The sequence below is a fragment of the Gobius niger genome (assembly GCF_951799975.1).
Source record: "Gobius niger genome assembly, chromosome: 14".
In the NCBI taxonomy this organism is placed as follows: domain Eukaryota; kingdom Metazoa; phylum Chordata; class Actinopteri; order Gobiiformes; family Gobiidae; genus Gobius; species Gobius niger.
The window spans coordinates 11,535,117-11,548,493 of record NC_136865.1 but is presented as its reverse complement, the minus strand read 5'-3'; the positions used below and the strand labels follow the sequence as shown (position 1 = coordinate 11,548,493).

General features: G+C 40.5%; 2 protein-coding genes across 2 annotated transcripts in view; one reads left to right on the top strand and one right to left on the bottom strand.

The window, feature by feature from the left end:
• Window positions 1-9,238: 9,238 nt before the first annotated feature.
• Window positions 9,239-11,568, bottom strand: hsbp1l1 (heat shock factor binding protein 1 like 1; the record flags this gene model as incomplete). The annotated part of the gene is made up of 3 exons (XM_079570720.1): window positions 11,404-11,568; window positions 11,214-11,288; window positions 9,239-9,325 (listed from the first exon to the last, which is right to left on the bottom strand). Exons 1-3 carry the CDS (start codon window positions 11,449-11,451, stop codon window positions 9,239-9,241), a joined length of 210 nt encoding a protein of 69 aa, XP_079426846.1. The 5' UTR covers window positions 11,452-11,568.
• A 617-nt stretch (window positions 11,569-12,185) lies between these two features.
• The window catches only part of slc66a2 (solute carrier family 66 member 2), a 30,671-nt gene continuing 29,479 nt past the window's right edge, over window positions 12,186-13,377 (top strand). Inside the window, exon 1 of the mRNA XM_079571330.1 lies at window positions 12,186-12,666. Coding sequence (XP_079427456.1) covers window positions 12,461-12,666 — 206 coding nt within the window. The 5' untranslated portion in view covers window positions 12,186-12,460. The remainder of the gene's footprint in view (window positions 12,667-13,377) is intronic.

Below are 13,377 nucleotides of genomic sequence, written 5' to 3'. Positions count from 1 at the left end.
GCTCCCTCATCTACAACAACGCGCGCGCGCTCACTCGCCTCTCTGAAGAAGATGAATGAACCGCTGCGTCTCCCTTGCCAACACATTCGCAGAGGCCCCGCCCCCTCACACGCTCTCATCGGTCGGACAGCCAAACAGATGCTAGGATATTTTTTTTTTTACTTCTTTTTTTTTTTTTTGGTTCCTGATTTGACATGGCGTTGTGTCACTAGACTAGACATGTGGAGCGCCTCGAGGTGCAGATACAGACGGCATCTCGTCATAGAAGGGGGCGTGGCTTCGCCGAGGGATATCAACTTATTTATCACATACAAATAAAGTCAAGTGTAAATCTGGCCCATATGGATATTTTCTCACAGCAGATTGTGCAGTAGAAGTGAAAAAACGGCAGTTGTAGCAAGCGCTAGCTAACCGTTAGCATTAGCCCGATGCTAACATGTAGCATCAAGTTAGCATTCTCCGTTATTCATGTATTTATGGGCTGTTGAACCACTTTGCTCCTCTCCATGTCTTTGTTTCATTATTTAGTAGAAACTATGTTCATATTTCAGCATTTGTTACAGTAGTTTTTGAATAATTAGAGAACATTTTCATTTTTTCAAAATTGTTTTCCCCCTTAACTGTTTTCAAAAATGACCATATATGGGCGATTCCAGAGATGCCATCTGTATCTTGAGTTCGGGAATGTGATGTCATACCGCTAAGCATTATGGGATTAGCACCAATAATAAACTAATGGGGATTTTAAAAGTTAAAATACTGGAGTTATTGTTCACTTTTAAACACTTACACTCCACAGTGAGTTAGATGTATTTACCAGCAGTGACTCAGCAGCTAACGGAGCTGTTCCACGGCTGTTTTCTCCACTTTTTATACTGTTTTTAGCTAATGTTAGTCAATGGAAATGTATGCTAACAGCTGCAAAGATGGCGGATCTCCATGGCAACTGTGGAATTTCCCGAACTCTATTACCATGTTATGAGCGTTTGGGCCATCAGTCGTTACAAGTTCATGCTTATGCGTTTTCTCAATCAAAATATAAGAAAGACTAATATAGAGAGTGGACACGCCAACACGTTTCAACCACATAGGCTCATGAGTTCTATTATATAAATCCAGGAAGTCCAAAACAGAATGTATTCAGTGACAAACAAGCCTGTTGAATTGATTGCGTCTTCATTCGATCACTTGTCTCGTTTTGTGTGCGACAGAGCCGGCCCTCTTCTGTTCACAATAGCCTCCCAGGCACTATACTCTCTGGCGCTCATTCATGTTGGAAATGCTGCAGGTCAGCCACGCTGTCACTGTGCCAACCCTCCTACAAGCTAATGGACAGTGTACTATAGCATATATAGGAAATATTTCTGCCATTTGTCCTAATATGTAGAGCCATTCCCACCGCTGTTGTAACGATCTTGTGCATTGATTTCTGGTGCTGGCACGGTTTTTCACTGGCTATATTTATAGGCGGAGCAAAAATCTGATCATGAGCTGATGTCGGATGTTCTCAAATGATTGAAGAGGGATGTAAACAGTATAATCTGATATACATGATCTGATATTGATGTGATTTATTTTCTGATCTTTCACACGCGTGCATAAACTAATATCACAAAGATCAAAAGATATTATGAAAAGACTTACAAAACAGAAGCTATCCATGAAACAAATCTCTAATTTGTTTGTAGAGAAAGCACAGTGTGTGGATGGCAGTCGAGAGGCTTCGGTGAGTTCTGATTATTATGATTATGGACCGTTTTATGTGAAAAAACAAACTTTTTATCAGCGTGTAGTTGACCTTGTAGTGACTTAATGGCTGTAGGGCGCCTTTACTTCCCATCACAGTGGCTTCTATGACGCTCCAGGATCAATTGTTTTTGGAGTTCCTGGTAGGTTTTCACTGCTGACGGGCACTCTCACCAGAAAACCTACAAAACAATTGATCCTGGAGTTTTAAAGAGGTCACCATCAAGAGTAAAGCCGACATTTTAACCACCCATTCAGCCTTTGGGTCACAAAGAGGTCAATTACGCTGTCAAAGTTTTTGGCTGTACACAGAAATACTTCCATAATGCACCTTTGAATGACACTACATAATCTTGAATTAATAAAAGATGCATTGGTTTTGGCGGGTGTAAATAAATAATGGAAGCGGAGACTCAATTACTTAGTTCTTATTCTTTAATAACAGCTTTATAAAGTGTTATCAGATGCAATTAAGAGCCAGTGATGGCCATTAGCGAGTGTAAAAATAGCTTGTCCCTCTGCATGCCGTTCAGTCAAGGTTGCTAAAGCCTTATGTGGGAGTGACATAACCTTAGAGGGAGCAAGGTAAATGTCCATCCCCCACAGGGACCACTGACCCATAGCTCCTTTGTGGCTGTCCTTCAGTGTGAGGTGCTCATCCATCACTTTGACTAAAACTAAACACGGGAAGGGATAAGTGGATCATATAGGCCTATAACCAGGGAATGTGATTGTAAGGCGTTGGAGGTGCACCAGTCAAAATAGGATTCACCTTCTTGAATCAGATCCAGGACTGTTGCCCGATATAACTGATCATTGATTAAGCATTGATTCATTTTCATACGTTAATATGAAGCTTTTGTCATTTGCTCATGGTGTACAAATGTGTTGTTCAAGTGATATTACTTCAAAATAATATTACTCAAATAAAATCATAAAAAGTACAGTTACTTCAAAAAGTTACTCAACTATACTTGTTTAAATGTTAGGTCCAGAGTACACCTCTGGTCATGCATAATGGTACAACAAAGTAAACACATCCAGTATATAATCTGTTGACATTTCAGTGAAACCAACATACAGTCAAGCGATTTCAAATGAACCAACAGATATGTGCTTAAACTGCAGACTTTCAGTTTTAATTTGAGAGTATTTACATCCAAATCAGACGAACGGTGTAGGAATTACAACTGTTTTTTTATGTGAGCTTCCCACTTTATAAAGGGACCATAAGTAAATAAGTAATGGGACAAGGTGCTGCTCAGCTGTTCCATGCCCAGGTGAGGAAAACCCATCAGAGAGATAGTTCAGAAACAACATCCTAGGACAGATGAGACAAAGTTCAACTTGTCCCAGAGTGATGGGAAGAGAAAAGTATGTAGAAAGAAAGGAACTGCTCATGATTCAAACACATACCACCTTTCATCAGTGAAACATGGAGGTGCAGCATCATGGCATGGGCTTGTTTGGGCCAATGGAACTGGTTCCCTTGTATTTATTGAGGATGTGACTGTTGACTAAAGCAGCAGGATGAATTCTGAAGTGTTTCGGGCAATATTATGAGCTCATATTCAGCCAAATGCTTATTCCTACACCGTTCATCCGATTTGGATGTAAATAGCCTCAAATTAATCAATTCATCTTTTTCATTTCAAATCCATTGTGGTGGTTTATAGAGCCAAAAACAGAAGAATTGAGTCGATGTCCCAATATTCATGGCCCTGACTGTATCAGTTGAGGCATGAGCAGTTGTTCATGTATATCATTTTGGGCGCACATTTAAATCTCAAAATCCAGTTGGGTTTAATTACCTGTGTCTAATTCAAAAATACATTATTAAGAGTTTGAGTGGAGTTCATGTAAAATAAATCTGCTCACCTCTAATTGAAACATACTTTATTGAAAACAGCATAAATATGGTATGAACCTCAGCTCCTCTTTGGCCATATGAATATTCATGACCCAAGTCTGTGTCCATACTGTTGCCATGGGAGACAGCCCTCTCGTCTGCCTCCTCTCTCTTTCATCCCTCTCTCCCTCAATCACCATACAGACTTCTATCCTTCACTTCAGCGCTGTGAGGCTGACCACTTGGCTTGACCCTCTTATCCCAAACGCTACTAATCTTGATTTGTTTTGAGTGTTGCATCTTATTATAAAGGAACACCAACATTTTGTGCCATGATTTTCAATTGACAATAAACTTGATTTCAGATTCAATCAGCTCAACCTCAATCTCCAAACAGCAGACTAATAAGGACACAGAGGTGTGAGCTCGTGTGAATTCCCTGGACCTGAGCCAGTTGTCCTCACATCTTGTATGAGCTGACACCCAATAATGAAATTCAGAACTTGCGTCATGGCTTCTCAGACTGTGTCTGCGTGATTTGCAATTCTGCGGGATGACGGCCTGCAAACTGTCTAATTGACCTTTCACACCAGACAAAGGACACTTCCGCCTGCTGTCTCCATTCAACTGGCAGTCCATTTATGATTCTATTTTCTGTTTGGGTTTGATTTTTGGGTCATTTTTTACCTTTCTGTGTGGATTTGGCATGTTAGTTTTCCCCTACCACGAAAAACATGGCCCTAATATATTTCATTTCTGTTTGTGGGTGCAAGCGTGGAAAAATAGGTGTCATGCGTTCTTTAGCATGCACTGTCCTCAAAAAACACTGTAATCACTGTAAGGAGATTCTGAGACCTTTTGTTCATCCACGACCATCACCTCATGTGTCAGCATGATAATGCACGGCCTCATGTTGCATGGATCTTTACACAAGCTGAAAACATCCCAGTTCTAGCATGTCCAGCATATCTTGGAACATGTCACCCATTGAGCATGTTTGGGATGCTCTGAATGGGCATATACAACCACGTGCTCCAGTTCCTGACAATTTAACTTCACACAGCCATTGAAGAGGAGCAGCCCGACATTCCACAGGCCACAATCAACAACCTGATCAACTTTAATGCGAAAGTGATGTGCTGCTACCAATGTCATCACATTGCAGAATCAATCCATAATGTGCACAAATCTTTAACAGGCAGACAACCTTTTGTGAATCTCATCTGCATTGCTCAAACATGACGCAAGTGGTTCTACCGGGATCGATAATAAAGATCTAACAACAAAGGGCTTTTTCTGTGCGTCATTATGTGCCAAAAGAGGGCATGAAACATCATGGCAATAATGCATCTTTAGAGAATAACAGAGACCAACGACAACCAATTAAAGCCCTGATTGATTTGAAATACAGTTACAAAGGACGTTTTAAATCACAGCTGTCAACACAGAAATTGATTCTTTTGTCTCTCTTTTGATCAAACATTTATTCTTGTCAAAAATATTTGTAGTAGAATACTGTGGAATAAAAGTTTTTAGTACTCAACAAAAATACTACTGAAGTAAAGTACAAATACTTAATAATGCATATGATTTATGTCTTTGGAGTTTATTGTAAATAAAAAGCTTTGCCCTGAAGAGTTCTTTTCATTCAGTACAAGTTAACATTGTATATGTTCCCCCAGCAGCCATATTTTCCCTTTAAGAGTGCTAACAGCTCTCATCTCCGCGCTGCAGGACCACACCGGTGCTAATGACCCTGTCTTTTACCCAGACCAATGGATGTAGCACCTTGGGCACTGAGGCGCTTAATCATAGTGGAGCTGAAAAGACGAAGCCGGCAGGGAGAGATTATGTGAAAGAAGATGAAGGGTGGGCAGAGGAGGGGTAGAGCAGTCATGATGATCGGCCATAATGGGACAACGGTTTCACATGGGTGACACACAGGGGAGAGAGGGTACAGACGAAGGGAGATAGGGAGGGTGTCTGACAGATTCTTAATTAGGTTTTGTAATGAGAGAACGAGGGGTGAAACAGTAGGATTCTTAACACCTGGACACATCTTCAAAGGTCTATTATGCTCTAGTCAAGAGGGCGCCAAATGTAAACTGTTTGTTCACGGACAGATAGTTTTTAATATTTCAAACCTGATGAGAATTTTACACAAAACTTCTAACTCAAAGTTTACTTTGGCCTATATTCTGCGTTCGACATATGCTCTGCCCTATAAAACCTTCCCTCGCTCCCCCTCAAAACAGTGCTCTGACCCAAGGCTAGTACATCAGAAGTGAGTCGATAAAATGCCCAATTGTGAAGCAACTTTAAATACTGAGAGGAAATGTTTAACGTTTTATATAGCAAGAGCTGTTTGTGCTGTTGTGTTTCCAAAAACAAGAATATGATTGCATATCAGCACAACATATTCAGACACTTGTTGCCTTGTAACTGTTTTCCAATCTATTTTATGCTTTCCTTCTTCCCATGACTCTGACTTGAACATCGCGCACACACATACACAGCACTGTCATGACGACCGCCAGGTCAGCATGGTCTCCATGGAGACAGAGGCACAGGGGGTGCTGACGGTCAGAGACCCTTCTTCTGTGAGGGCTGTGATGTAGGGCACACACAGGGGCAACAGAAAAGATGTCAGGGATTGAGATCAAAAAGTAGTTACCGTTACTGAAATATTGGGAGTTTATAAGTTTATTTGAAGAGTTCATTTGCAAAAACAGATAAGTGCCATTGAAAAAACTCAACGTATGCTTCAACATTTCTCTTTACATTGCAGTGTTTTTCATTACCAGATTTGTTTCAATGCCATAAAAATAATAAGTCACTTGTTCTTAATTAAATTCACACAACTTTAGCTTCATAAGTGGCATCTGTTGCGTGCAATAACAAATATCTGAAACGATTTTGAAAAAAATTCAAAACGGAGATATCTGCTTTGCAAATGAACTCATTTCGAGTTACAAATAAATGACAAACTCATGCAAATTTGCATGATTATGTGCAGCCATTGAATATACTGTATATAATGTGAATGTATATAATCACATAATTATATAATGTTTTATATTGAGTTCCCTGTACATCTTTAAACTTGAAAAAAGGAGTGGGAAGAAGCAAAATATTCTGCAAGAAAAAAGTTTTGGTTTATTATGAGAGAATGTTTCCCCCATGTAAAATATACCTGTAATTGTTAGAGACTATTTATGCCTGTTTGAAGACTCCATCCGTCTCTTTCTGAAGACCCACTACCATCTGATGTCTTGACAATGTGCTTCCTCCTCCTTCATCATTTTAGCACTCAAATTGCCTTCCCACTACTCCCTGCACCCTCTGAGGCAAAGCCATGATGTACGCACATAAAGAGACTCTCTAAGTTTCCCATCGGCTACATATGCATTCTTTTCTACGATTGATAACCACACTTTCAGAGTTTTTGACCAAGTTAAATCAGTGCTATAGTTTATATCCACGAGGCCACTTGTTTGTAAATTGCAAAAAGCTATACAAACCAACCTCACAAACAGGCTATTCTAGCGGACGCTTCAAAGTGCAGTTGTAATTTGTCTCACAGCAACAGTGATGGTAAGAGTGCACAAACAGGCTGAGTCATTCTGCGGGTTTCAGAAATGGAAAACAAGCGGGTAATGTCAGTACTTATGGTGGTGTTTGTAGTTTGGTGAAATTCCAGTAATAGCTATGACTTCCTTTCCACTTCATTTCCTCTCTCTATTTGCATTCTTAATACGCTGTCCGTAACCCCTCTAAATATTCTTGTCCGCCACAACACCCTCCCCAACTTCAAAGCAACTACGCACCTTGCACCATTCAAGGTCATGCCTCTTAAAGCAACAGCGTTTTCATTTGTTGCATCAACAGTCAGACCCAAGAGGACTGGAGAATAGTTTTGGTTTTTTTCTCCAAATGTAAAGCATAAATACATTGTCCCCCCCTCCTACACAAATGAGCACACAGTGGGATGGCGGAGACACCTGTGTGAGTCCGCCACCTGCGGCTCTTTGATTCCTGGCGCGCTTTAATCTGAGCTGTCTTTTGAAGTGAAAATCTCTGTCACCTCTATCCAGCTCGCTCCCTCACTCTGTCTCATTCTTCTCTCTCTCTCTTTACGTGAACAGTGTGTAAACAAAGCCTCGCCACCACCTGTTTCCTTTGTCACAGCGGTTGCCGAGCCGCATCCCCACAGAAGCAAACCGCCGTATTTCTGTTGGATTCTAGTGTGAAATTTTAGGGCTGTGGTTTAACTCACCATGATACATTTCCTGACTTGGTCGCTGTGTTGTTCTGAACAATGAGGTTCCCAGAAAGTTGTTACACTGCATTCAATCCATATCCTATTGCAGTCCTCCTCAAACTGCACTGGTGGTACTTCTTTCGGTGGCATAGGGTCATCTGCAATTGAAGACTTTATACATTTGAATGACAGAAAATATCATCAATATGCTTTACATAGTAGAACAAAAACTACAATATAACACATACAATTTATGTCTATGGTCTACTGTTTCATGCAGCTTTTACGCGCAGTACTTTGATTTACTTTTACATTTCCTGTACTATTTTCCCGTCTATATCTCAGACCCATTGATACAAGACTCTATTCTCCAGCTCCATCTGTGCGCAGCTCTAAATTTAACCCTGCTGTTATTTCAGGCTCTTTGTAACATACATCACCGTCTGTCTGCTGTAATACATTTTCATCTACTGGAATAGAAGCTGATTACAACCATCACTGGGGGTTTGAAGAAGTGTGGTATAAAACAAAGGAAAGGAGAGGATTATTCAGAAATCAACCTCAAAAGTTAAAATAGATTGAAGGTACTAAAAGGCTGTTACTACGGAAGACTCCCAAAGGACCCCATATATTGGACACTTGAATTATTTTTTACAATATTTACTTTCTGTAATCAATGTTTTTTTGTATTCTATGGTAGTGTTATATAGCCTCCCAATATCAACTATCATCGAACCAAATCATCCTTTTTGAGAGGCATCTTGGTAAAAGAATATAACGGAAGAACAATGTATGTTTTTGTTTCAGCACCATGGACAGCGCCACAGGAGTGCTTCACCGCTAGGGGGAACACCTGGTCAAATGAGTTCACTCTGCTTTATTCACTCGTGACAATTAATGGCTATTTACACATTTTGAGCCATTGCTATTCATAACTTTCTGTTTTGGAAGCTCGGTGCGAACTGAACGTCACCAAAAGATGCTCAGAAAAGGTGGGGAAAAAATCTTTATTTGGCATCCAAAGTGCATAGTAATAAACAAATCTTCGATAATAATAACATACAGTAGGTCCAAGTGTTGTGTCAAAGCATTAAAAGGAAGTTGAGAGGTAAGGAAGTGAAAACAGTAAAAATATTTGTATTGATGTTTGTTCTTTTTTTTCCTTGTTCTGACATGATATGCACAGTGATCCTTGTGGCAGTAACAGTGAATGCAAAAGTGCAAATCATCCCATTGGCCGACAATATTCCTGTCGAAAACTTGAACATATGTGGTAGCACCACTAAGTAGATATGAAAACCATTTTGAGCACGTAGGTCCTATTCACGTAAAAGTATAAATCAGCACCATGTTCATGAGGACAGCTCCCACAGAGAGGAGTGTCATTTTGCCACAGACTGTTTGTCCATGCCCGCCTGTGTCATCAGCTCAGACACATTTTTCTCCAGGTCGTCAATGCGATTCCCCATCTCGTCAAGTGTAACAGTCAAGGAATGATGACACTGATGATGTTAGTACACACTGGCAAAAGCAATTAGGCCCTAGAGCAAATGTTAAAGGAATAGGCCACCGTTTTTACATACTGAGATATGCTCTTACCTCACTTTAGACGTGTTAATATATCCCCGTCTGGTCTTTGTCCGTGCGCTCTGCCAGGCAAACGGAGCACATACGCAGCCTCTCCCACATGTCACATAGCTCCAAAAAAGCTCACGATAGAAGCTACCAAGCTCTTCCACGTGTTCCCTATTTAAATAAAGTTACGTGAAGTGTTTTCATGCGAAGTATATTTACACAGAAATGTAACGTGTCGATTTTATAAGCAGATAAAAAGGGGGACTATATTGTGAGGCGTAATGATACGAGGAGTAAAACGTCCGCGCAGTAACTCCTAAAGGTTATTGACGGAAGTGAGCGGGGGAAGTCTTTAGGAATTACTGCGTGGACGTTTTGCTCCTCGTATCATTACGCCTCACAATACAGTCCCCCTTTTTATTTGCTTATAAAATCGACATGCTACATTTCTGTGTAAATATACTTCGCATGAAAACACTTCACGTAACTTTATTTAAATAGGGAACACGTGGAAGAGCTTGGTAGCTTCTATCGTGAGCTTTTTTGGAGCTATGTGACATGTGGGAGAGGCTGCGTATGTGCTCCGTTTGCCTGGCAGAGCGCATGGACAAAGACCAGACGGGAATATATTAACTCGTCTAAGAACATATCTCAGTATGTAAAAACGGTGGCCTATTCCTTTAAGAGGAAAGGTTTGTGTGGAATACGGTCTGTTCTAAAGTAGAGAAGAAAGAGAAAAATAAAAGTGGCTGCTATGACTACTATAAAGCATGAGATTGTGTCATCAAAACTGCTCCAATTTCTGGAATTCTTACATATTCCATTACAAAAAAATAAAGTAAAAAAAAGTTAAACAAAAAAATAATAATAATTGAGATTCACAGTGTAAAATGCAGGGGTTTCTGTTCAAATGTTACTTTCCCTGCAACCTTGCGGTATTTGTGAGTTCACAAGCACAAGAAAATCAATCTTGAACCGATCCCGCCTTCACAACTAATTAAACCCATGGCGATGAAGGAAAAACATGAGATATTCTTCTACACATAACACAACCACATATTTTTCAAAACTAAATATTGTTTGGGATTGATCGTGCGTCCTCTCCCCAATTGCCAGGTTAGTATAACAAAGAAAAATATATTTACCTGCAATGGCCCGACAATGTTTGACAGTATTCCTTAATATTACATTTCGGATTCTATATGGAGGCAAAAACTTCTTTACAAAATGTCATTATACGTCTACATTATCTACATTATTCTAAAAACATGGATCATTTCCAAGATTTTTGCTTTTACTTATTGTACATAAGATACCTCTTTTTTCTACTACTTAACTGTTTGCACATTTCCTGTCTGTTTTACACACGCTGAGAGTTTTTATCGACTGCCGAATGTAACAAGTGAATTCAAGTGAGATCAATAAAGGATTATCTTATCTTACTTGTATTTACAATAAGTAAAATAGAAAATCTTCTTTTATTATAAGATTTTCAAATAGTCTCTGAGGTTAGACACCAATAGGAAAGGTAATGCCTTGTTCTGTAAAGCGCAACAAACTTTGTTCATTCTGTCGTATCTGGAGTGACCCCTAGTGGACGAGCATCGTAGTGTATTATGTTTTCGATGGGGCTTTGAGGCACGTGCTATAGTTGCTTTTAAGTCGACGTAGCGGTTTATTACTCATGATGCTAAATGTGGTCGGACGCAGGATAACATGGATTGACCCGATAAGCCGTGCATTTCCAGATGAGCAGAATAGCCCATGAAGACGAGCGCGATTAAGGATATCTTTGGACTCCAGCTGCTCAGACATCGCTTGGAATCTACCCTGGAGCCGCTGCATCGTCTTTTCCATCTGAAGAGAAAAGAAAACCAAACACAGTACGTCAGTGTATAATATGAAAGCTAATGTTTGCTCCTGTTAGCTCGGCCAGCTGTGTCTCTGAATGGGACACTGACGTCACACTCACCGCCTCTGTCAGTTCTTGGGACGCTTTCTCATCCGTTTTGGACATCATTTATAGCAAAAGACGAGTAGCTGTTTTGCTTTAAAGCTAGGGAGACTTCTGTGAGAGGCAAGAAATCGATCAATGAAGGCACAACATTTAAGAAAACGCCAGAAAAGCGAAGTCGTTCACTCTTAACTTTGTGGCAAGTTGGCAGCTGAAGGAATCAAAACAACAGGTCAGCATCCGGTTAGGAATTTCAAAATAAGAGTCCTGTTTTAAAGTCTACGTTGGAAAAATTACAATGTAAAGGCCGTGAAGTAACAAATTATTATATTATTAATTACGGGGAGTTGAACAGCGCTTGACTTGACTTTGGCCTCTCGGTTATGGAAAATATGAAAATGATTTATCTACAAATTATTATTATTATTATTATTATTATTATTATTATTATTATTATTATTATTATTATTTTAAACCCGTTCTCAAATTATCCTAACGAATAGTCGATTTTACGTAACTATCTCGCTTCACCCTTTTCTCTCTTTTTTTGAGCGCGTGACGTGTAACGTTCCAGGAAGTAGGGAGAGAAACCCACTACAAATCGTTCCGATGGCTTGAATGAAGAACTGTAAATCATGCTGTATTTATAGTTTTATTTCATTTCCCTAAAAAAAGACATGGCAAGTCGCTGGGGGAATTTTCCACGTTCATAACAAGGATTTCGATTGACTTGACTATGCGCGACACAAGAGCTGGAACAAGACCCCACAATTACGAATCCCCTTTTGTCATGACTGTATTGTTCTTAAAGTGATTTTTTTTGTAATGCATTCGCGTGGATCCGCTTTGGACTACCCCCCTTTTTGAGCTTTTTACGCACTGGGAATTTGCCTTTTGTTTGACTTGTCTCGTGATGGCGTGGCATTAGGAGCTGTCTTTGTGTGATTATGCGTGTAAACAGACCCTTCGCGCGACGCAATCTAACGAGGAGCCGTGAGTTTGACAGGGGCATCCACTCCCCTCGGCTTGTCATTATACATTCTGTCTGTACAGGACGTCTGCTAGACCTCTGAAGATGGAAGATGGCGAGCTTTTTGACCAGGTCGTGTCCGTCTCCCAAAGTGTGGTGTCGTGGGTCGCCGCGGGGGCCATGGTGTTCGGCGGGGTGGTCCCTTACATCCCGCAGTACAGAGACATTCGGCGGACACAGAACGCCGAGGGCTTCTCCACCTACGTGTGCCTGGTGCTCCTTGTGGCCAACATCCTGAGAATACTCTTCAGGTTCGTCCCAATACCGCGTCCCAAACCACACACCGTTAGCCTGGAGTTGGGTGTCAATTTGCCCATTTCTTAGTATGTAACAATCTACAGTTCCATGAAGTAGTATGGGCGCACCTTAAGGTAACTTTGTAGGCCTGTTGTACTTTTTGTAGATGTTCTGGCCCCAAAAAACAACAGATTGTGGTTCCTTGAGAATTTCGGGGGCACTGCAAACGTCCACCTGATAGTTTTGAGCAGTGTAACAATATTTCAATTTAGTGACTAGACAGCTTTATAAGTGATCTATAAAGACACTGGTCAGAGAAGATCACCTAGGCAAGACACATCTCCCTCCCTGTCGATGTAGGAATACGGTGTAATAGGTGAATTGGCAGCCTTGTCGGTTGACTTAAAGGCTGTTGTATATTTGTAGCTTACCACCAGTGTGTTTAGAGGTAATGATCTTTGGTCGTTTTCATCCATTGTATCCGGGGTGCACAGCTACTTCTGTACACCCTCAAGTCTAACATGAGTAACTTGCCAAACAACAGCTACAGGCAGTTGAACAAAAGGTAAATAGAGTTAAAGGTAAACCTTCCGTTTAATCAGGAACATCCAGTTTAGTAAGCAAACACATTTCCAGCAGCATACAATGAAACGTTACCTCGACTTGAATAACTGGACATGCCTTTTACAATGTGTTTAGTCTATCACAACAAAGAATGCATTTTC